This window comes from Artemia sp. Qi Xiang Cuo, chromosome 14, assembly GCF_049724085.1.
Source record: "Artemia sp. Qi Xiang Cuo chromosome 14, ASM4972408v1, whole genome shotgun sequence".
Classification (NCBI taxonomy): domain Eukaryota; kingdom Metazoa; phylum Arthropoda; class Branchiopoda; order Anostraca; family Artemiidae; genus Artemia; species Artemia sp. Qi Xiang Cuo.
Genome location: NC_142807.1, coordinates 39,578,673 through 39,600,766, shown reverse-complemented (window position 1 = coordinate 39,600,766; position 22,094 = coordinate 39,578,673). Strand labels below are relative to the sequence as shown.

Sequence of the window (22,094 nt, the reverse complement as noted above, 5' to 3'; positions counted from 1 at the left end):
TTTGTGCGTTGGACTGCAGAGGGAATTGGCCAGATTTACAGTTAAAGCTAAAGAAACGCAAGTGAAGGGAAGGTAGTAGTAAGTTAGATAATACCGATTCGAAACCAATATAAGCGTTATTATTTTAAAGCCCCAAGACTTTAAGATAACACAAAAGTATACATGGAGCTCGTTTTATTTTAGTTTACTCTATTGTTCTTTTTAATTCGTAGCTGAACCCATCACTCTGGTTGATATGGCTGCCCACTTTTTACGTGAAACCCTACCTGCACCACTCCAGAGGATCCAAAATTTCGAATGCACCACTCCATTTCGAATGGTCTTTCGAGGGATGTTATCCCTGAAAACTAAGCACTTAATTCATTTAAAAGGAAATTCAAAAGACATAAGATTTCTATGGGGTTTCTAGAAAGAAACCCTAGGTAAGCAGTTCACTAGGGTCATATCAGACCCATAGTTATTAGCAGACTAGCGGCATGAATTTTGTCAAAGAAAACATAATGAAGCAGGACAGTAAGGTTGTTTTTTACCTTAACGTTTCCCAGTTTTCCATTTAGTTTCATAATTTTATTTTTATTTATTATTATTATTATTATTTTTGTTTTAAGAATGTGTTATATAATACTACTTCACCCACTTTAAATACCATCGAACTTTAATGACTTTTGGGACTCTTTTGACCTTTTTCAGGGGCTTCGTATTTAATGTTATAATCAGGGTCGTATCTAGGATTTTTTTTTCGGCGTGGGGGGGGGGGGGTACAAAAGGATTTTTTTTTTGGGGGGGGGGGGTCCAAAAAAAGAACGCATCAAGAATTTGTTTATACTAATTTTTGTTACGTTATTACGAGTCGGACAAACATTTCGGGGGGAGGGGTTCAAACCACCTACTCCCCCCCCCTCTGGATACAGCTTTGGTCATAATCTATTCTATTCGAGAATGAAAAGGAAAGAAAAAGATGATTTCTCTCGTGCAGATTGTTAATATTTGACTTTGCCTATGTTTCGTGTGTAAACCCAAATTTTTCGTGATTCTTCCTGCTTTCAAATACCAAAACTACCTTTTTTTTGTGTTTTACATTTTATTTGAAAAATCCGTTGCAAATGAAACTATATTTAGTTTGTCAGGATTTAAAATGAAACTACTGATACACATAGTCCAAAGCTACAGGGAGAAAATGAGAAAAAAAACATGCAAGAAAGATCTACGATTTGAGAATGTTCTTTAAGGCACTTCAATCATTTCGATACGTTGACCCTAACATTTTCCCGGACTAATCTAAAAGTCTAACCACTTTGTGAGTAGAATTTCCAGAGAAGAGGAAACATATGGAGATAAAGCGTTTCTAAAAGTTTCGATTTAAAGATATTGATTAAATGTGGCATAGGATATAAAATGTTACAAAATAACTCCTTAAAACAAGAAAGGTAACTTACTCGGGATTTACTGCGAGACTTGTTCAAAGACTTGTTGAAAGAAGAATCCGCATCAGAACACTCTTCATCTGCTAAGGTATCCCTCAGTATCGACGGTGGAGAGAACAAAACAGACGAATCACCGTTTAATGACTTGCTCTACAAACGATATAATCATTAATCTGCTTTTCTGTTTATGCAGTCTTGGTAAAGCATTCCATCAAAGACTTTCTTCTCCTAGCTCATATCTCAACTATAAATCAAGTCACTCAAGACCAAAAGGGGAATCTAGCATTTTTTTTAAAGGAATAATCAGTCTCATCCTGGGTCTTTACACGTTGGTATTATTTACAGAAACTAATTTACTTCATAGAAAGTAGAGGAGATAGATCAAAATGGGATATAAAAAGATTCATTAGCCCTAGATCAACCCTTAACAGACATAAGTTGTAAAATAATGCACCGACCAGTAACTGGTTTCTAGGGTGGTAAGTTAAAGTTGACGTTTGTTATTTTATCAAAAGAGAGCTTTTAAATAAAACACTCACATTTTATGTACGTAAATAATCAAAAACTTGTCTACGAAATCTTTCTATGGCCAGAAAATAGTAACAATATCGGATATGGCACAAAAATGTTCACCCAGTAAAGAGAAACACTTGTACCTAATTTCCATCCCCAGTGACTTATCCTGGGTTTGGTGATATTTTTCCACTGATTTCTGTTGGGTTTCATGCATAAGTGATTTCAGTCCGGTTTGACTCTCCTATATATTGCAGCGTTTGCATGTAATTTTTTATTCCAAAGCATAAAATATCAAAAATTTTTCTTTCTCCATTGGCAACACTGAGTAATCGCATTGGAAGCATTACTTTGAAACTAAGGAGTTTGGGAGCCATGCGCTAAAAATATTTTCAGCTTTAAATTTGATTTTAAACTTTTAGTTTTAGTCAAGACTAAAGTTATCACTCAGACATTATTCTTATTGAACTTTTACTGTAGAACCTCGCAGCACGGCTCGCACGGGATTTTAGACGTGACATGACTTCAGGAATAACTTTCACTAATGTACTTGAGCTGTTCACTTCTTTTATCCTTAATTTATATATTCTATGAAAATTTCGCTGAGGTATTGTCTTTCCTGTTATGTAGTCACTTCTTACCCAGGATCGATACAGCTGCAATTTGCTTTTTAAGAAAATCGCAAGCAATAAATCAGACTTGAAAGTCGGGGTAAACGCAAAATTATTAGGGGTCCACACATAACTATCATTTGCATCCAATGTCATGACTAGACAAGTAGTTACTAAATTCAATTGTATTAGCCTATTGGTTATTCGAGATTATCAATATTTGAAATCTAATGGAGAAACCTAGATCTCATGGAGTCAAATCATCAGAGGAAGTCGAAACGCTCTGGAATACCTAAGAACCGAAGGGGGTTGAATCAATGGAGATTCAGAAATTCCCAGAAATAATTACTTGAGTTTTACATTTTTAAACGCAATATTGCAGTACTTGCATCGTTTATACATTTCAAGTGTGAAATATTGTTTATGTCTCCCATGCATTTTTACGTTTTAATGATCAGTGTAAACAATCGCAAATATTCTTACTGCTTTATTTTGAAATACCTGAAATACCTGTGGTCCAAAATATATTAAGATACAATTACAGAGTAATTGAAATAAGATACAACCAAACAATGATAAGTTGTTTTTAAAACCGAAAAATGAGAATGTGTTTTACAAAATGCATAGACTCGATATTTTAAGCAAGCCTTAAATGTGAGTGATCAATGTGAATTCATGATAGAAATGGGCCATGAAAAGCGCCCCCTCCCCCTCCAGGGGTGTGATTCGACACTATGAAAATTATACCCAATAACTTGGAGCTGAAAAAATTTGATTAGCACGTCTTGAACGACCAATAACCGTAAACTCAGTTTTCATAAGATTTGGTACTAAGTAATTGGAGAAAAATCATTGACTAACTAAACTTATTGTTAAAACCAAATGTTGGATCAATTTCATAATATTTATGAAAGCAATATAGATTCACGTTTTTCTATTCTTGTTTCTAAAGCTAAATTCAAACTATATCTAATAAGTAATTATAGATAATTATTTATTTATTTGAAGTCATGTAGGCCGGTGCTATTGTTGATAAAAATTTAATTATGTGGTATTATGTTGATTTGAGGTGTGGGCTTTGGGTTCAGCGTGGTGTCTCATTTTTATTCCGAGTATATCTAATGTATTATTATTTCTTTTCATCATTTCCTATTATTAGGGTGCCTGTTTTCGAGTATAACTCACTGTTTAGGCACCCTCTGTAAATATTTTCTTTTCCATTGATTCATATTGTACGTACAAGTGTTATTTTGTCTAATTTTGTCTATTTTGATTTAATGAGAAATTAAAAAAGAACTTGAACTTCCTTTAACATACAGCTGTGCCATCTGCAAATAAAATCACAACAATATTTTCCCCCGGGAAGTATTGCGGCAGATCGCTAATAAAACCAGGCCTAAAATAGGCCATCCATACTGACTACGGATTCAAAGGATTTGCAAACATTCATCACGACTTGACGATCACGAAGATAAGGATTATATCATTTCTGTCCCTTCCCTTGTATACTTGCATTTCCGATTTTACAAAAGGAATATCATAAGTTAGAGCACCAGATGCCTTTTTAACATCAAAGAACATGGTTGGTGCTTGGTTATTATTTTTAAACTAGTCTTAAATTATAATAATAGAGCTGCGAGCACTTGTTCTATAGAAATCTAAACTAATGTATATTTGGTACGTACCAACTAGATAGTATCTTGTATATATCTAATGATGTAGTTACTAGGGATTGTTCCTAAACAAATGCATGAAATAGCTAAAGAATAAATGGCTCGAGAATTACTGTATATCAGCAATATTTTGTAGCAAAGTAGTAGAAACTTCATCGTGTCCTAATGAACCATAATTTTAAATTAAGTAGTAAATATATTCTCATATGTACAGAAGATAATTAAGAAGTATTTGGTATTAATTCTGAATGACTCAGTTTTATTGTTGTTAGGTATTTGGTATTAATTCTGAATGACTCACTTTTATTGTTGTTAGGTATTTGGTTTTCATTCTGAATGACTCACTTTTATTGTTGTTAGGTATTTGGTTTTAATTCTGAATTATACATTTTTATTGTTGTTAGGTATTTTGTATTAATTCTGAATGACTCACTTTTATTGTTGTTAGGTATTTTGTATTAATTCTGAATGACTCAGTTTTATTGTTGTTAGGTATTAATTCTGAATGACTCACTTTTATTGTTGTTAGGTATTTGGTATTCATTCTGAATGACTCACTTTTATTGTTGTTAGGTATTTGGTATTAATTCTGAATGACTCACTTTTATTGTTGTTAGGTATTTGGTTTTAATTCTGAATGACTAACTTTTATTTTTTTTAGGTATTTTGTATTAATTCTGAATGACTCACTTTTATTGTTGTTAGGTATTTTGTATTAATTCTGAATGACTCACTTTTATTGTTGTTAGGTATTTTGTATTAATTCTGAATGATACACTTTTATTGTTGTTAGGTATTTGGTTTTAATTCTGAATGACACACTTTTATTGTTGTTAGGTATTTTGTATTAATTCTGAATGACACACTTTTATTGTTGTTAGGTATTTGGTTTTAATTCTGAATTAAACACTTTTATTGTTGTTATGTATTTTGTTTTAATTCTGAATTACTCACTTTTATTGTTGTTAGGTATTTAGTTTTAATTCTTAAAATTTTTGGGCTTTTATTGATTTTTATTCATCTTTGAAATTGTTTTTTTTTTCATTGGTTTCTTTCAAATTCACATTGACTTTCCGCGTTTTATTTGTTGGTTTGTTCTTCGGCACTCGCATTGATTATATTTTTTCCTTTCGCTCTGAAGAAGAGAGTCGTTTGTCCCCTCGAAAAATTCGCTTTGTTTTGTTTTTTTAATATTTTCATTTGGCCGTTAAAAACCCCATTTTTGCTAGTTTTTCTTTCTTTATCATATGTACAGAGAGAAGGATACCACTTATAGAACATAGGAGAAAGAAAACTAAACTCTGTTGAGGCAATAAAAGATTTAATAGTTTCAAAGCGATCATTGAACATGGCAGTAACAGCTTCTCACCCTCTAGCTTCTATACCGTCAATAGTGTTCAATCTTTAGGCCCATTTGCTCCATAAGTGTTACTAGTTTTTTAATGACTTGTGAAAGTTTAATGTGGGAAGTCTAGAGGGCTTCTTTGTTTTTTACCACCATGCAGGAAATCAACCCGAGAATTATTTCTTTCGATCTGAAAATCAGCATGCATTTCATTAAAATCACACACATATGCTATTATTGCACAATTGGACAAATAATCTTTGAGCGCGGAATAGGACGATAAGTAAAAGAAAAAATGATAAAAAAAGCTCGAAATCTTAATTAGGGGCGAGGGGGGTTGGTAAATTTTGTCTACAGCTTTAAAGTAGTTCTAATTCGATTAGCGATCTCAAAATTTTTACGTATTGGTATTGTGCCCCCATTTGGTCAAAATTATTGCTTTGCGATAGAAAATGGCCCTTTGTTGTGGTGCGACCTCTTTAGTGCCTTAAAAGGGCGCTAAAACTTTTATTTAATTCAAATGAGCCTCTTCATGATTATCTATGACGCTTGATTCAGGAAGATCCCTTCTGGGAAAGAAAGAAAAAGAGGAGATACATTATGCAAATAATCGTTGTAATCATAGGCAAAATATAGCAATTGTGTCAACCCAGAGTTAGTCCAATTTCTAGTGCACTGAAATACATGGTTTTTGTTGTTTGCTTACTATAACATGTAGTTTTTCATTCAATGAGGTCAAATTTTCGCGCTTAATTAGAATACAAAATCAGAGCTTTGTCATTGCACATAGTTTTTACTTAAAAGTTTTTAGTTGTTTTTTTTTCTTCAAAAAAGTTCGTTGTTTCTACATTAAACAATTCTAATTGTTTATGGTAATTATCTAATATAACAGTTTTATTTGCTAGATTTAAAGAGTGATCATATTTTTCCTTAAAGCCATGGTTTTTACGTAAGTTTTTCAAGTTTGTTTTGGTAATTTTGATGTTTTAGACAGAAAAATTTCAAAATCATTGCACAGAAACTGGGCGATGAAAAAAAAGTGATCTCAGATAATTCTTATAAAGCATGCTAGTTAAGAATTCGAATTAAATTTTTAAATTTTGTGGAAAACATACTATAAGAAACTTACGTAGAAAATAAAGAAAATTTCCAGCGAGTAATAATCAAGGCCAACGTTTGTAAAAATCCAGTTCATTCGTGTTTTGAATTGAAAAGAAAGTGCTTTTTATAAGAACTTTTGAAGTTTTTGTTCGTTAAATTTCCGTTCATTTATAAAGAAAGAGAAAATAATGACACAAAACTGAGGATTATGAAAAAAAAGCTATATCTTTGAATTCCGCTTACAAAACTGTATAGGAAACTATGAAAAACTGTAGACGAGAGACATTTTTAACTACTGATAAATTTAGGTGAATTTTTCGAACCACATATTTTACCTTTTGAGCAAATAAAGGCAAAAGAAAAATGTTCGTTTAGATTTGACCAATTGTTTATATTGACATTTCGTCATTTGTTCTAAGCAGTAAGTCAAATTCAAGAGCACTGCTTACGACACCCATTTTCTTGGCCGAAGAAGTGGAGCATGTCTCAACACCTTTCTAGGAGAAATTTCAAGGAGCATGTGCCAAAACACTTTTCTACGAGAAATTTAAATCCAAAAATATATCCTAAGTATTTAAGCCTTAGGACATTCGATAGTTTGGTAGTTTTTCTTGTTTTGAATTTAGGTTATGCAATAATCTGCAAGGAACGGCATTTTGTTGCTAGAACAAAATGCCAGGTTCTAGGCACAAAATGAACATTTTGTGCCTAGAACCTGTTCCTAATATGTTCCGGATAAGCATTTATGCAAATATACCGCCTTTAAAACTTCTGATTACCCACCATATGTCGATATCAGATATAGATCTCAGAGCGTTATCATCAAGATAATAGGCGAATGTTGAAAAGGCCCAATCAGGTGAGTTGCTGCTTTCTGTAAATTAATAAAAAAAAACTGGGGCACGAATCAGAAACGGCATTTTGTTCCTCCTAGAGAGAAGAAGAAGAAGAAGACGAAGAAGAAGAAGAAAAAAAAAACTCGTAGCATTTACAGCACTTAAAAAAAAGAAAAGAAGGAAAAAAATCGACAGAACTTAATCTTTAAATATTTTTGATTTGATGAATGTTTAGTCTAGTTTTGGACTTATAATACAGAAGGCAATAAGTACTAGATTTGTTTGCATAAAAATGTTAATTTATTTAATTCCTAATTCTAAAATAAAGAATACGAAAATAGAACTTTTTATATTGTAAATTCAAATAATAAGGTATTCAAAGGGTACCAAAGGATGAAACTTGAATCATTGAAAAGTTTGGACACCGCAACATTTTAACTACCACGACATATGCTATAGCATTTCCTGAATTTTAAAGTGCTGAAATTCTGATTAGTTGCAGAACAGATTTATATTTCCTGCAAATGTATTGAATTAGACATATCCATTAGACAGTAAGAAGCAGGTCCAATATAGAGAAGACATCGTATTCTTACTGGTGTTTCGGGATCATAAGTGAACCCAGGCACTTGAATATTTCCTGGAGTACTCCAAGTTGCAGCCAGTGCTTTTCTTACACTTGTTTTACGTGGTAGTGTGGGACCAAGAGGATCATTTTCCTTTTCAATGTGCAAACCACTCCGACCGCCGGTTCCATAACCACTTTCATCGTTGCGATACTGAAAAAGAATCGAGTCATTAGAATGAGCCGAATCACTGATGCTTGCTAACTCAGAATACGACCACTGGATGACTACCTACTGATGCCAATTTTACGCAAAAATTTTTTTTTCATTCTTCTAATTTGCCAATAGGTCTACTTCTTTGACTTACGAATTTACGATATTAAAAATAAAAGTTGTTTTAGACAGTATACTCTATTTTACCAATTTTAAAATAATGAATTAGTTTGCTTAGGAGCTTTTTAAGTTGACGCTCACCTCAAACAGATGCTAGATAATTAAAAATCATCCGAATAGTTTCAGGCTGCACCATCCCAGTGGCCTTCCAACTATAGCTTTTTCCAATTTCCCTACCTTTATTAATCATATTTTATTTGGAAATAAAGTTCTTGGGTAGGTGTATAATTACCGTGGTAACAGTAAAGACACATCTCTTTTTTTTTGCGTGTGGACACAAGTTTTTGTCTGTTCTTATTTTCTTATTAATATTGTTCTTAAGTATGCTACCAATTGGGGCATGGTACTCCCACGAACAGTACTTATGTGACAGCTAGAGGGAACTTGAAGAAACAAAAGCTGAAATATATGCTTCGTCAAAACTAAACGCTGATATACATAGTTTCTTGAATATAGTTTTAGGCTGAACTTTTACTTATAAATTACTAACAAGACAAACATCTCAAGTAGATGTGGTAGTCGGTTGTATTAAAATGATGATAACTGTCTTTGCTCAAATACACATTTAACACTACACAACAAAATTGTAAATTAAAAAAAGAGATGGATGAATAGATTAAGGTGACGTGGTCGTACATCATAGGCAGCGCAATAGCGCTGCCTAAGTAAAGAACGATGTTGGCACAATGTATTATTTATTTTTTTGTTTTCTTTTTCCATACCAGGTCACTTAGTACCGAAGAAGTTGTCGTACAAACTTGGAAAAGGGCTCATTTGATTGGAAATTGGAACGGCTTTTTAACAGTCGAAAGTGATTGGAAGGCAACTAACATCCCTTCCACGCCCACCATTTCCCCAAAGACATCCAATCAAAATTTTGAGATAGCCATTTCAGTTGATTTTCAGATAGAAATTATGTTTTTGAGGAGGACAATCCCCCACAACCATCAGACCAAGGGTTTTAAGTTATGCCCTGGGGGCATATGAGAACGATGTTGGCACAATGTATTATTTATTATTTTTATCCTTTAGAGCCGGGCACTTTGTATCAAAGAAGTTGTCGTAGAAACTTCGAAAAGGGCTCATTCAATTGGAAATTGGAGTGGCTTGTGCCCTTTTTAATAGTCGAAAGTGATTGGAAGGCAACTAACACCCCTTCCACGCCCACCATTTCCCCAAACACATCCAATCAAAATTTTGAGATAGCCATTTTGTTCAGTGTAGTTGATTTCCAGATAGAAATTATATGTTTCAGAGGAGGGCACTCCCCCACAGCCCTCAGGGCAAGGGTTGTAAGTTATGCCTTGGGGGCATATAAGGTTTTTATAGAAAGTGCTGTCGTAGAAACTTCAAAAAAGGCTCATTCGATTGGAAATTCAAACGGCTAACGCACTTTTTAAAAGTCCAAAATGATTGGTGGGCAACTAACCCCTCTCTCACGCCCACCTTTTCCCCAAACACATCCAATAAAAATTTTGAGATAGCCATTTTGTTCAACGGAGTTGAAAGTTCTGGAAATTAAGTCTTCGAGGATGACAGCCCCCCCCCCCACAGTCTTCAGGGCAAGGGCTATAAGTTATGCCCTGGGGCCATATAAGGTTTTTATTGAAATCTGTCTTAGAAACTTAAAAAAGGGCTCATTCGATTGGAAGTTCAGAGGGCTATTGCCCTTTTTAATAGTCGAAAGTGATTTGAGGGCAACAAACACCCCCCTCACGCCCACCTTTTCCCCAAACACATTCAATAAAAATTTTTAGATATCCATTTTATTTAACGTAGATGAAAGTTTTGGAAATTAGGTCGTTAAGGATGACAACCCCTCCCCCACAAAGCCCTCAGGGAAAGGGTTGTAAGGTATGCTCTGAGGGCATATAAGGTTTTTTATAGAAAGCGATGTTGTAGAAACTTCGAAAAGGGCTCATTCAATTGGAAATTGAAAGGGCTAGTGCCCTTTTTAATAGTTGAAATTGATTGAAGGGCAACTAATCCCCCTCTCACGCCCACCATTCCCCCAAACACATCCAATCAAAATTTTGAGATAACCATTTTGTTCAACCTAGTAGAAAGTTCTGGAAATTAGGCCTTTGAGGATAACAACCACCCCGCAGCCCTCCGGGCAAGAGTTGTAAGTTATGCCCTGGGGGCATATAAGGTTTTTATTGAAAGCGTTGTCGTACAAACTTAAAAAGGGCTCATTTGATTGGAAATTGAAAGGGCTAGTGCCCTTTTTAATAGTCGAAAGTGATTGGAGGGCAACTAGCCCCCCTCTCACGCCCACCATTTCCCCAAACACATCCAATCAAAATTTTGAGATAGCCATTTTGTTTAACGTAGTCGAAAGTTCTGGAAATTATGTAGTAGAGGATGACAACCGTCCTCACAACCCCTAGGGCAAGGGTTGCAATTTACGTCCTGGGGTCATTTAAGGTGTTAATAGAAAGCGTTGTCGTAGAAACTCAAAAAGGGCTCATTCGATTGGAAATTGAAAGCCCTAGTGCCCTTTTTAATAGTCGAAAGTGATTAGAAGGCTTAACATTTTTATAGTAAAAGATCGATGTGGGTACAATGTACTTCTTTTTTTTTTCTTTTTTTTTAGACCAGGAATCCTTCGTATCGAAGGATTTGTCGTAGGAACTTCGAAAAGGGCTCATTCGATTGAAAATAGAAAGGGCTGATGCCCTTTTTAATAGTTGAAATTGATTGGAGGGCAACTAATCCCCCTCCCACACCCACCCTCCCATTTGCCTATTATGTTTAAAAACTAAATGGTGCCTTAAGATTAAATCAAAATGCACTGTGTTAATGCTAATTCTCAATAAGGCATCTCAGCAGTATTCCAAGAACGACTGAGGTTATTATGTTCAAACTTTCAAGGCTACTTCTGCTCTTAAAATTTAACCAAATCAAAATAGCGTAAGTGTATCCAAGCAATCAAAGAAAGTAAACATAATTTTTGGCGAATGGTATCAAGTTTTCCATTTCAGGTCAACTAGAGGAGGTATGAAACTAAATTAAACACCACTATTTGTGTCCAGATTTTTAAAAGTGTATGTTGTTGAAAATTGCTGAAAATTTTTCTCCAGCATGCAAATAGCAGGCCAAACAATAAAGTCTTAAAAAAACGAAAAGATTTAAAGTATTATTTTGTTTTTCCTTGAAAAGACTATGTTAATATAAAACGGAAAGAAATTAATTAAAAAAAATTTTTCCACAAAATGAGTTTTTCAAAGAAAAGTAAAGAGCTCTATTAAAGCAAAAATGAGCAAAAAAAGAATCAAATTATCTAAGAAGCGTGAAACTACCACAAATCAGCATCGATAAATAAATGAAACCCAAAACGAACAGAAATTACAATAAATAATGGAGTCAAACTCAAAACGAGCAGAAATTAGCATGAGTTGGGCTCACAACCCCTATGCCTTCCCAAGTCCAGAACATAATTTGCACTTTACTGAAAAAAAAACACAAATGAATGTGCATTGTCAGTTTAATAACACTGATATTTAGTAATCAAAATGTATATATTATCTGATTTATTAAAGTTATAAAAGTAAAACATTTATATTTTTTTGCAGTAAAGCGCAAAATGTGTTCTGGTCTTGAGAAGGCATAGGGGTTATCAGCCCAACTCATTTTAATTTTTGCTTGTTTTGAGTTTGATACGGTTATTTATTGCAATTTATGTTTCTTTTGGGATTCATTTATTTCTTGATACTGACTTGTGGTAGTTTTACGCTTGGTAGATTATTTGATTTTAATTTTATTCATTTTTGGTTTTATGCAATTCTCAACGTTTCATTGAAAAAATTATTTTATGGAAATTTTTTTTTTTTATTAATCTCAATAGAAGACGCACCTTTCTTGGAGAATTTGATGACTCGGACGCCAAATCCATGGCTTCTTCCTTTTGAAGTATCTCAGTAATATCATCAACCAGTCGTGTTGGCGTGCAATCCATCTGTTTTTGAAGTCCTCCAGCTCGTCTTAACTCTTCAAGATGTTTTTTAAATGGAGTGGGTGTCTGAAAATGATCATTTTTCAATCTACTACATGTTGCTATTGGTATTGTTCCTTGTAAAAAATAACAGCTTGATAATCCTTTCATAATAAAAAGAAACTTAGGCAGGGGAGGGGGTCTACAGGAAAAGATATCAATTTTTGAATAGATGAACGCGCTAGGCTCCCTTGTTTGTTTCATAAAGACATTTAATGTAATAAAGAACTATCAATGTGCCCACAGAACATAGTTTTACAGATTCATGGTCATGAAACATCGTAATAAATCTGAGCCCCTGGCGTGGAGGATATTATGCTTGATAAATTAGCTGAAAATGGCGCTTTATTCGTCTTATAAACAGTATTAGGACTAATTTTGTCCCAGGAAATGACATGTTTTGGTTATAGGCGATACCCATTACTAAACTGACCGTCAAACACGGTTGACTTTTTAAGTTCAGCTATTTGGGTTAGGCTGGCCCTTACAACCTTGATATCCTGTGTTTGTAGATGAACAAACAATCAAATGATAACAGTCTACTCATAGCGTTGGTTATATTGTTCTTTGCATGAAACAAATATAAGACTGGTCATCCTTAACCATCCTGTTCAGCCCGACTGTCAGCTTTCAACACAAGCACTACCAATACATACTGGGCACATAAAGAAAAAGTTTGAATATTAAGAGAATAGAAAACCATAGTTAAAAAAAAGTTTACTACTTATTTGAAGAGCGAGTTAGTATATTGTATTGCTCTTTTCGGTTGGCCGAGTATTTTCAAAATGTAAGCACACTAACTTTTATATAAACATAAATGGTCCCAATCCACCAAATTAATCCAAAATATCTTTCATCCCTGAATATGGTATTTAAAAAAAGTATTAAAAAAAGGGACTGGCTTTTTAGTTCTGAGGCAAAATAGAACCTAGGTTGATGAATGTTAAATTGAAGGTAGTTGTTTAGTTCAATGTCATTTTAGATTTATACCTCAAAAGAAAAGTGATAAACTTATTAAGCTCAAAGCAAAGACAACTGAGCTTGCAAATAAAGTACAGCATTCTGTAACCTTAGCTATTGAGACAAGTGATAAATAGAGACAATAATTCAAAAGCTTTAGTGGGATATTTTTTTTCGGTAAAATATAAAAGGATTCTGGTCTAATCGGTCCCCGGTTTTGAGCAACAAAATCGAGTTTGTCTTAAATCGATTCATTTTGCATTTTATATACACCTTGTAGGGTTCTTTTTTTCTTTTTTTTTTTTTTTATTAAAACCCACCTCCTCTCCTCTCAGTGGTACTAACTTCTTTATTTCCAAAACTGATAACTACATTTATGTACCACCTACGCTAAAAAAAAAAAAAAAAAAAAAAAAAAAAAATTTTTTTAAATTTACATTATCAAAAAAATCAAAATATAAATTTGAGCAGTTAATACTTTACAGATTTCATTTGGGGGCATTCTACAAACAATTAACCAACATTAATACAACATCTGCCTAGCCGCTTTGTAGGGTGCCCTTCTGGTATAGGAACCCCTTCCACGTTGGCACCAACTATCAAAATCCAAGAAAATACTTTAGTTTGCCTCCAAAATCCCTCTGTTTACCTTATAATCCCATCCTCCCAAATTACTCTCGCTCATACCTCAAAAACGCCCAAATAAAAAACTTTGTCTGAACATCATCTTACACAAACATACACTCAACACTTAGACAAAGTTTTTCATTTTTATTTTTTTCCTTTATTTTTTCATTTTCTAAAAACCCTTTTCAACTGCTCAAATTCCTAAGAAAAAAAAAAAAAAAAAAAAAAAAAAAAAAAAAAAAAAATGTTTTAAATATATAAAACATATTTTAATAAATATTCATTTCAAAATATTTCTCAAATCTATTACTTATTCTCAAAAAATCTACTTCCTTATCCAAAAACTTTTTAAAAATATCGATATTTATTTTTAGTCTAATCGGTCCCCGGTTTTGAGCAGCAAAATCGAGTTTGTCTTAAATCGATTCATTTTGCATTTTATATACACCTTGTAGGGTTCTTAGGGGGTTTGAAAGCGCTAATTTTTATTGTAATTAATCAATATCTTTTTTAAACCAAGATTTTCATGTAATTTACATTTGCTTTCTGGTTTCTATACAAAAAAAAAGCATTTCACTTCTTCTGTCAGAGAAAGCATGTATGATCGAATTGTCCATTTTTCTCCTCATATTAGGCCACAGATATAGGTTCTCCTTGTCATTCTTTTTAGCTCCGTCTATGAATTAATGAACGCTTCTTCGCTACTTATTATGTGTATAAGGATTGCATATTCAATAGCAGCTAAACAATGCCTAACCTCCATCGAGGCATCAGAGAAACTGTCCATCGCATTAAATTAAAAACAATTAAAGCAAGACAAAAAATGGAGAGCAGAAGACATTACAGAGAAGGAGAGAGGAAAGAGACAAATACTGAATAATAGGGGAAAGTAAAAGGCGATTAAGAAACAGTATAAAATAGAACCTGACCAAATGACAGCAAACACATTACCAGAGAAAGACAAATCTGGAAACTCATGACGAAGAACATCAAAAGAAAATTTTAGATAGCACTGACTAGGGTAGCATTTCAAGCAAGATAAAAGGTACAGTTCATAAATTTAAAATCACCGAGGTTGAACTTACAGCGACTAGAAATAGTAAAATATAAAGTTTCAAACTCAGAATATACGTGTATGAGCCAATTCAACATGGCCTCTCTGATCTCGGTGGTATGATTTGAGCCAAATGAGAAATCTGCAGATGCCGTGGTCACAGAAAGAAGGGAAAAATACGATAATGAGTGAATACTCAGTATGAAAATATGTTGCCTTACACATTGAAAGTTTCAGAAACTTTATTCGGATGATGGAATTTCTCTGTAAACCTTTATTTGCTTAGCCATTTAATGAACTCAGGAGGGACATTAATTTCAAAGACTGAGAATTGGCTATAGTTTTACAGTTTATTCGCAGTTTCAGTCAATAGAAAATCAACAATAGAACAAAGGCAACCGGAGCTGTATTCGAAACACTGCAGCTTGATTGTTTAAGAAATCTCCTGTAGAGTTCATGACACAGCTCCTCAAGATAAATATCATAACAAAGTATTTGTAAAAAAAGAGGAGTATCTAGAGGGCAATGGCCTGATGATGGCGTCTTGCTACTCAAAGTTTTTCCCCATACTGTTATTTCACTAGACTTCTTTTCTAAAACCAGAAGAAAAATCTTCTTACTATAATTTTTTCCTTACAGAATTGAATAAATCGAATTGTTTGTCGGCGCAAAGTCGGTCTGAATGGCCTTACCCGGCCATAGGGCCTTCCCAATGAAGGGTAACTTGCAAACACATAAATTAAACTATTGTGGACTTTCTATGATTCAAATGAAGAAACTATGTCCACAAACTGTTCAAGCACAATGGAGTCTAGTTCATCCTTCCCAAAAAGAGACAGTGTTTCCACAAATCTGTGAAATTTCCCATAGACTTAGCCCTAAAGCCATTTTTACAAATTATATAATTTTATTATTCCTTCATTACTTTTTTTTAACAACCAATCATTCTTTTTTTGAAAGTCATTTAAATTCTACTTTCAAATCCCATTTTTTATACAGAAATAAAACTCAGATCTACTTTGCGTCGACGAACACATCGATAGATGCAAATCTATGCTGAAAGAATTGGAGGAAGCAGATTTTTCTTCCGTTTTTAGAAAAGCAGTCCAGTGAAATAAAAATGCGGGGAAAATCTTTGAAAGGGGGAATCGGGGGAGACCCCATCATCGGCCATAGCCCTCTTTATATACTGATGATACATTTACTTTGTTTTGTAAATTTTGTACGTGAAATAAATTAACTAATTGAGAAAATAAAACTAAAATTGCCAACAATAAGTTACGCTTGACCATGGGATCAACATTATGCTCTTCAATGATAATACTTTCCAGTACACCAGCAACAGCATGTCTGAGCTACATAAAAGTAATCACGCTTCTATGCCTTTTGACCCCACGCCTACTTCTTACTAGCACTAAATCAGGTGCTGATTGAAAGCCTTTGCCAGGATAAGGTATAGACAATGGGACTCACAATGTGAGTATGCCGTATATGGATACTGCTTTCATATCTGAGAACCATTGCACAAATCGGACATGTTCTTACATCCAGCAAAGCCAATTCTGCCTAACTTGTTTATATTATTCAAAACTGTAACAAGAGTCTAATAATCTGATTTGAGACATCAATGCAATTAAGAGTTCGTACCTTGGTTGCCCTTGCATATCAGGGCTTCTTTTTAGCTTTTAAAGAATGTAATAATATTGAAATTTGATTACAAGAATCAAGAGTAAAAACAAGGTGTGGATACGAAAAGGTGTTATTCCCAGCAGTAAAATTCCTGCTTGCTTTTGCGAAATTGCAAAGGCAAATTACCAGCTGAGACTAAATTGAAAATTGCAGCTTCTATTCAGATTCAACTCAACAAAGATTGTCAAAAAATTTCAGAAATTCCAAAAAACTGCTTGAAACTCTTCAAACGTCCTTTGGGTCTATTTTTTCGTTTGTTCTAGCAGGCTACTGGAAAGCAGTAGAGAGACAAATAAGGGCTGTGAAAGCTAATATTAACAGGCAAACACTTTGGTAAATTGGCACTAATAGCGCCACGTTTGGGCGTAATATAGGCCCGAAAAGTGCACGTTTTGCAGTGCCGTTTCTGGAATAGATAGGGGTCGAACGCTGGCTAATTCCTTTGAAGAAGGGTGTTACTAGGAGGAATTGTTGGGAGATAATAGCTCGATTGGATTCATATATGACTTAACAGAGGAGTAGTGGCATATGGAACTATACTTAAATCTTCCGTTGGTACAAACACCCCTCTTAATTATGCCACTGCCTTCAGTGGCATCGATTCACGAAAATGAGGAGGACGAAGAATTTCAAAGGGAGGGAGTAATGCTATTACTTCTTCATTTTGATCAATAAATATACCAAAAAAGGTATTTTTTCAAAATAGAAGAGGAGGAAGGAGTTAAAAACGAAGTGGTAAATGCCCCCCCCCCCCATTGATGCTAATGTGCCTATCGACTTTCAGGAATAATGCCACGATCAATCATTTCACCAAAAATTTATACAGCTTCAAGACTAAAGCAAGCAAGGTAAAAAAAAATATGCATATGTAAACACCCATTTAATAATAAGCAAAAAACACAAAAAAACAGAAATATGAACAAAACACACTAAAAACAAAAATAAAAATACCACACTTAATTTCGAGTTAGTAATTCGAGTTAGCGACTACCGTATGATCAAAATAAAAACAAAATTCGGAAAATGAGCCAAATGAATATACGGCAACGACTAAACAGTTTTACTGGGGATTAACGGGAAAGCCCAAGTAACCTTAAGAGAACATACCAACTCAAAGATAGAACCCAAGATTTTACTTCTCCCCGTCCCTAGAAGAGTAAAAAAAAAGTCCTTGAAAATAAGACTCTAAGGATGAAGTAGTATTTATTCCACTAGGCCCTCGAGGTGAAACTGAAAATAAAATAAGAACATGCCTATTTTTTAAGACAGATATTCCGATAGAAATAAATTTTGGAAAGCAACATCGAAGATTAGGCATTTGCGTACAATTTATGCTCAATAATGCTGGAACCATGAGAATGGACACAGCATGTAAAATCTAAGAAATATAGACTAAAAAAAAAAAAAAAAAAAAAAAAAAAAAAAAAAAAAAAAAAAAAAAAAACTGCAAATAAGACAGGTCATTTTCTGGAGCGCAATAGGAACGACCTTTTGTGAAACAGGAACAGTTAGAGCTAAAAAAAATTTCTTGCTCTAGATGTGGAGTGGGCCCTATCTAGTAACTATGTCCCCAGCACCACATAAAAAGAGATAACATGTAATTAATCATTTTAACCCAATTTTGTCACTAAATGTAATAATGTAAAGGTATAACCAAATGTAAAGATTCCCAAGTAAAACAAAATGTAATAATCCCTTTTCAGCTTGATTCTGTAGGCTAGTAGCTCCGATATAAGAAAGCACCATTTGATTAGTTCTCGAGTAGTTAATTAATTTACTTTTTTCTTTTTCATCCTAACTAATATGTAATATAACTAATATGTTATGTAATATGTTAAATATCGTATAAATTCCCCATTTCCCCCATAAATTAGAAGAAATAACTCCATTTTGAAATCTAACAGATTTCGAAAATTAATCAAGAAACAACTAACTTTTTGTTAACCCAAAAGTGAAATATTTCTAACCAAACCAACCAAGAATTACAGTCAAACTAATCTATTTGAAATTAACGGTTTTAAATATAAAACAGGCCTTAAGCACTGGCGTATATGCAGTGCGCCTCATCACCAGAACAACAGGAATTTAACAGAGAATAAACACCGAACTCAAAAAACAATCACATAAACTCGAGCCACAGTGACGAAGAAACATTAGAAAAACGAAGTCTTTGAAGAAACATCAAGATCATTCAAGTTCAAATTCAAAAAAGAGGTTGCTATCTTTTTATACTGTTCGTTGTTCACAGTCGTCTGTTTGGGAAAAAGTCGCTTACATAATCTTGAAACCGCATGTGTCGACGCGGGGATATTTAAGGTATTTAATGCGATTGAAGCCAATTTTGGATGATGTCTGCGTGCAAAACTCCAGTAAGTTAAAGGGTTTAAGTTGTTCTTTTCATTCAACGCTCGAAATATACCTTTGCTTTCTTTATATGCTTGTACGTCTTCCAAGGTCTCTGCATCAAAGCTTGCAATAAAGTAGTCTTCCAGGCGGTCAGCGTTCTCTTTAGCAAAGCTTTTACCTTTGAATCTCGGATCTAAAAAGTTGGCAAGCAATGCTGTTATTGTTAATACATTTTTTCGACAGCCTTCCAATAAATGTAGAAGGCATTTATCTGAAATAGTCAGATTTAACCACAATTGAATACCTTCAGCCAGATTCACGGTTTTGTCTCTACATTTATTTATTAAGCCGCTCATTGGTACTAAAGTTTCTATTAGGGCTAGTACCTCATTTTCCAAATTTTTTGAGTAAATTGGAGTAAGTTTCTCCGGTTTCTCAATAATCCGGGAACAATTCTCCAAGGCGAGTATATTTTTCATTAGAGCAATATTTTCTTTAAAGCTGACAAGTGCTTCTAAATAGGTGAGCGGATATCCTTGGGTTGGCACAACTACTTTTCTGCCCCCTGCTTCCAGAAGGTAACTGCTTGCTCTTGGCTTCACAATTTCATTCAATATAGAGAACACAGGGGCTATGACTGTTTCTCTCTTCAGTCGAAGAGCCTCTTCAATTAGTAGCAGCATAGGGTAGCAACACGATTTAGCGACAAGAAACTTATCATTTTCTTCAAAAAAAGGAAGAAAGATTGTACTTCCAAGAAGCACCGGAAATGAAGAATTATTAAGCAGAATTGAGACGTTGTCATGTAAGAAATCTTCTTTCCAAATTTCGTAAAATTCATAAACACTTCCCGTTTTCATTAATACAACGACACCACTCTCTTCGTAACCCCGACAAATTATTACCGTTGACACCTCAGGAGAAGATTGACAAACAAAATCATTGTGCAACTTATCTAACACAGGATTTATGAGTTTTTTCATGTCAGGTGGAGTATAGTCAGGATTCAACGCTTGTATTAAGTCCCGATAAAAACGAGAGTTAGACGCCAGGGGATTAACCCCACAAGCAAAAAAGAACTTTGCTGTTTGAAAATCCAATTGTTCTTTTCTGTCATCTGTGAGTTTTAGGTGATTCCTATCAAGACTGAGGTTAGGTTGCATATCAATTACGTTCGATGTCGACTCTCCTTCTTTGATCCTCTCATTAACCATTTTTGAAGAAGAACCACTGTCACAAATGACTTGCTGATATATTCCACCTGGAATTTCGATCTTGATTGGAAATTTACAGACAGAGGGCCCTTCACCAAATTCATTCTCATAAGTAGCTGCAGGAGCAGAAAAGTCAGACTCTCTTCCACAGAAACGACTCTTTACCTTTTTCTACTTTGAAAATGTTATCCTCAAATGCACCAACAGAAAATTCAGATGCTGAATCAATTTCACCAGGTTCTTCTTTGATACTCACAGGCACGTCATCTTTTCCAGATTCTATTCCGTCTCTAAAGTTATCATTAAGCAGGCTGTATTCCGTTTCATTTTGAACCTCATTACAGGCAGTGCCCTCTTCATTCTGATCCTCGTCGTCATTAAAAAATTTTTCACCCAGTATATGAAGCTGAATTCCATTGTCTTCACGATTGTCTTCGTCAGCTTCCTCCATCTGAAAGTCGCAGCCATCAGAAGTGTGAACAAATTTTACAGTTAAACGCAAATAAAATAAATATAACTAAAGCCTTCTATAAAATAGCTTTTTAAAGTTATCAAATATTCGGTATTTTCATAAGGCAATCATAGGAACGTCTTATCCTTCACCGCATTAACATGTGGTTGAAATTTGGCAAAAAAAATGCTTTTGCTTCACATTAAATATAAGCACAACATTATAAACAAATAATCCCTTGAGTAACAGACACAAAACAAAGTCCTTTTATAAAACACAGCAAAACGATGGAAAACAAAACCTTAAACATACTGAAAGATACATTACTTGTGTGAACAATACATTAACCAATATTAAAACTCTCGAGTAACAGTTAGACTGTCTGAGGAACAACAAGCCTTTTTTTGATGGAAACTATTTCTAAGCTCAAGTAAAAGTAAGAAAGGCTCCAATTAAAAAAAAGAGAAGAAAAAGACAGTCGTAGGTCTCATCAAAACTTTTCTTTGTTGTGGGGAGGGTCATAAAAGGGAGGTTCTATGCACAAGTTTCTAGAAAATTCGACATAGAAACTTAAGGGGCTTACGCGTCGAAATTGGTTCATGATTACAAGGATAAATAATGAACTCCGTAGTGCTAGGCTAAGTTGTTAAGTGAGACCGAGAAATCTCCATTAGAATGTAACTGAGTAATACTTTCACATTTTCAGTTGCAAAACTGAAGCTCTAATGAGCTATCAAAAGGATTAGATGTTTTTTTTTTTTTTTGGGGGGGGGAGGGTGAAGAAAGATTCACCTGAATATTTCCTCTCTCGAGCGGTCATTTGATACCTGGAATAATTGACGCCTGATTGGGTGGTAAAGTTCTCAATGGCTCAAGGCCGTATCCAGGGGGAGGGGTAGGCGGTTTGAACCCCTCCCCTCCCCCCCCCCACACAAAAAAAAATGTTTGTGCGACTCGTAAGAACGTAACAAAATGCATTTAACATTGTAGTTTGGAAAAAATCCCCCCCCCAAAAAAAAAATCAAAAAATCATTCAAAATATGCAACGTCAAAACACAGGTTCCTTTTGTAAACTTTTGGCAAGGAGGACATTAGAAACTTCTGAGGGCCAAATTATAATTTTACTAGACCTATTTGTAAGGATTAGCCACATCTCAGAACAACGCTGATAATCCTTGATCGCAGCATTATTAGGTTTAATTCTGAAGATCACTAACATTAATTAAACTAATAATTCACAGTGGACAGTATTTAAAACAAAGATTATTTAAGACTATAGACTGAAATCCATTTTCTA

General features: G+C 34.2%; 1 protein-coding gene across 7 annotated transcripts in view; it reads right to left on the bottom strand.

The window, feature by feature from the left end:
- Positions 1–22,094, bottom strand: part of LOC148944450 (transcriptional activator Myb-like) — a 166,003-nt gene that overhangs the window by 9,392 nt on the left and 134,517 nt on the right. For 6 of the 7 annotated variants that reach the window (XM_089100296.1, XM_089100294.1, XM_089100295.1 and 3 more), the window contains exons 7-9: positions 12,319–12,483; positions 8,100–8,282; positions 1,437–1,574 (exon numbers count right to left, since the gene is read on the bottom strand). In XM_089100296.1, coding sequence (XP_088956422.1) covers positions 1,437–1,574; positions 8,100–8,282; positions 12,319–12,483 — 486 coding nt within the window. Of the gene's footprint in view, positions 1–1,436; positions 1,575–8,099; positions 8,283–12,318; positions 12,484–20,472; positions 20,798–22,094 lie in introns of those variants that run through there. The other variant, XM_089100298.1, reaches the window with a different exon arrangement.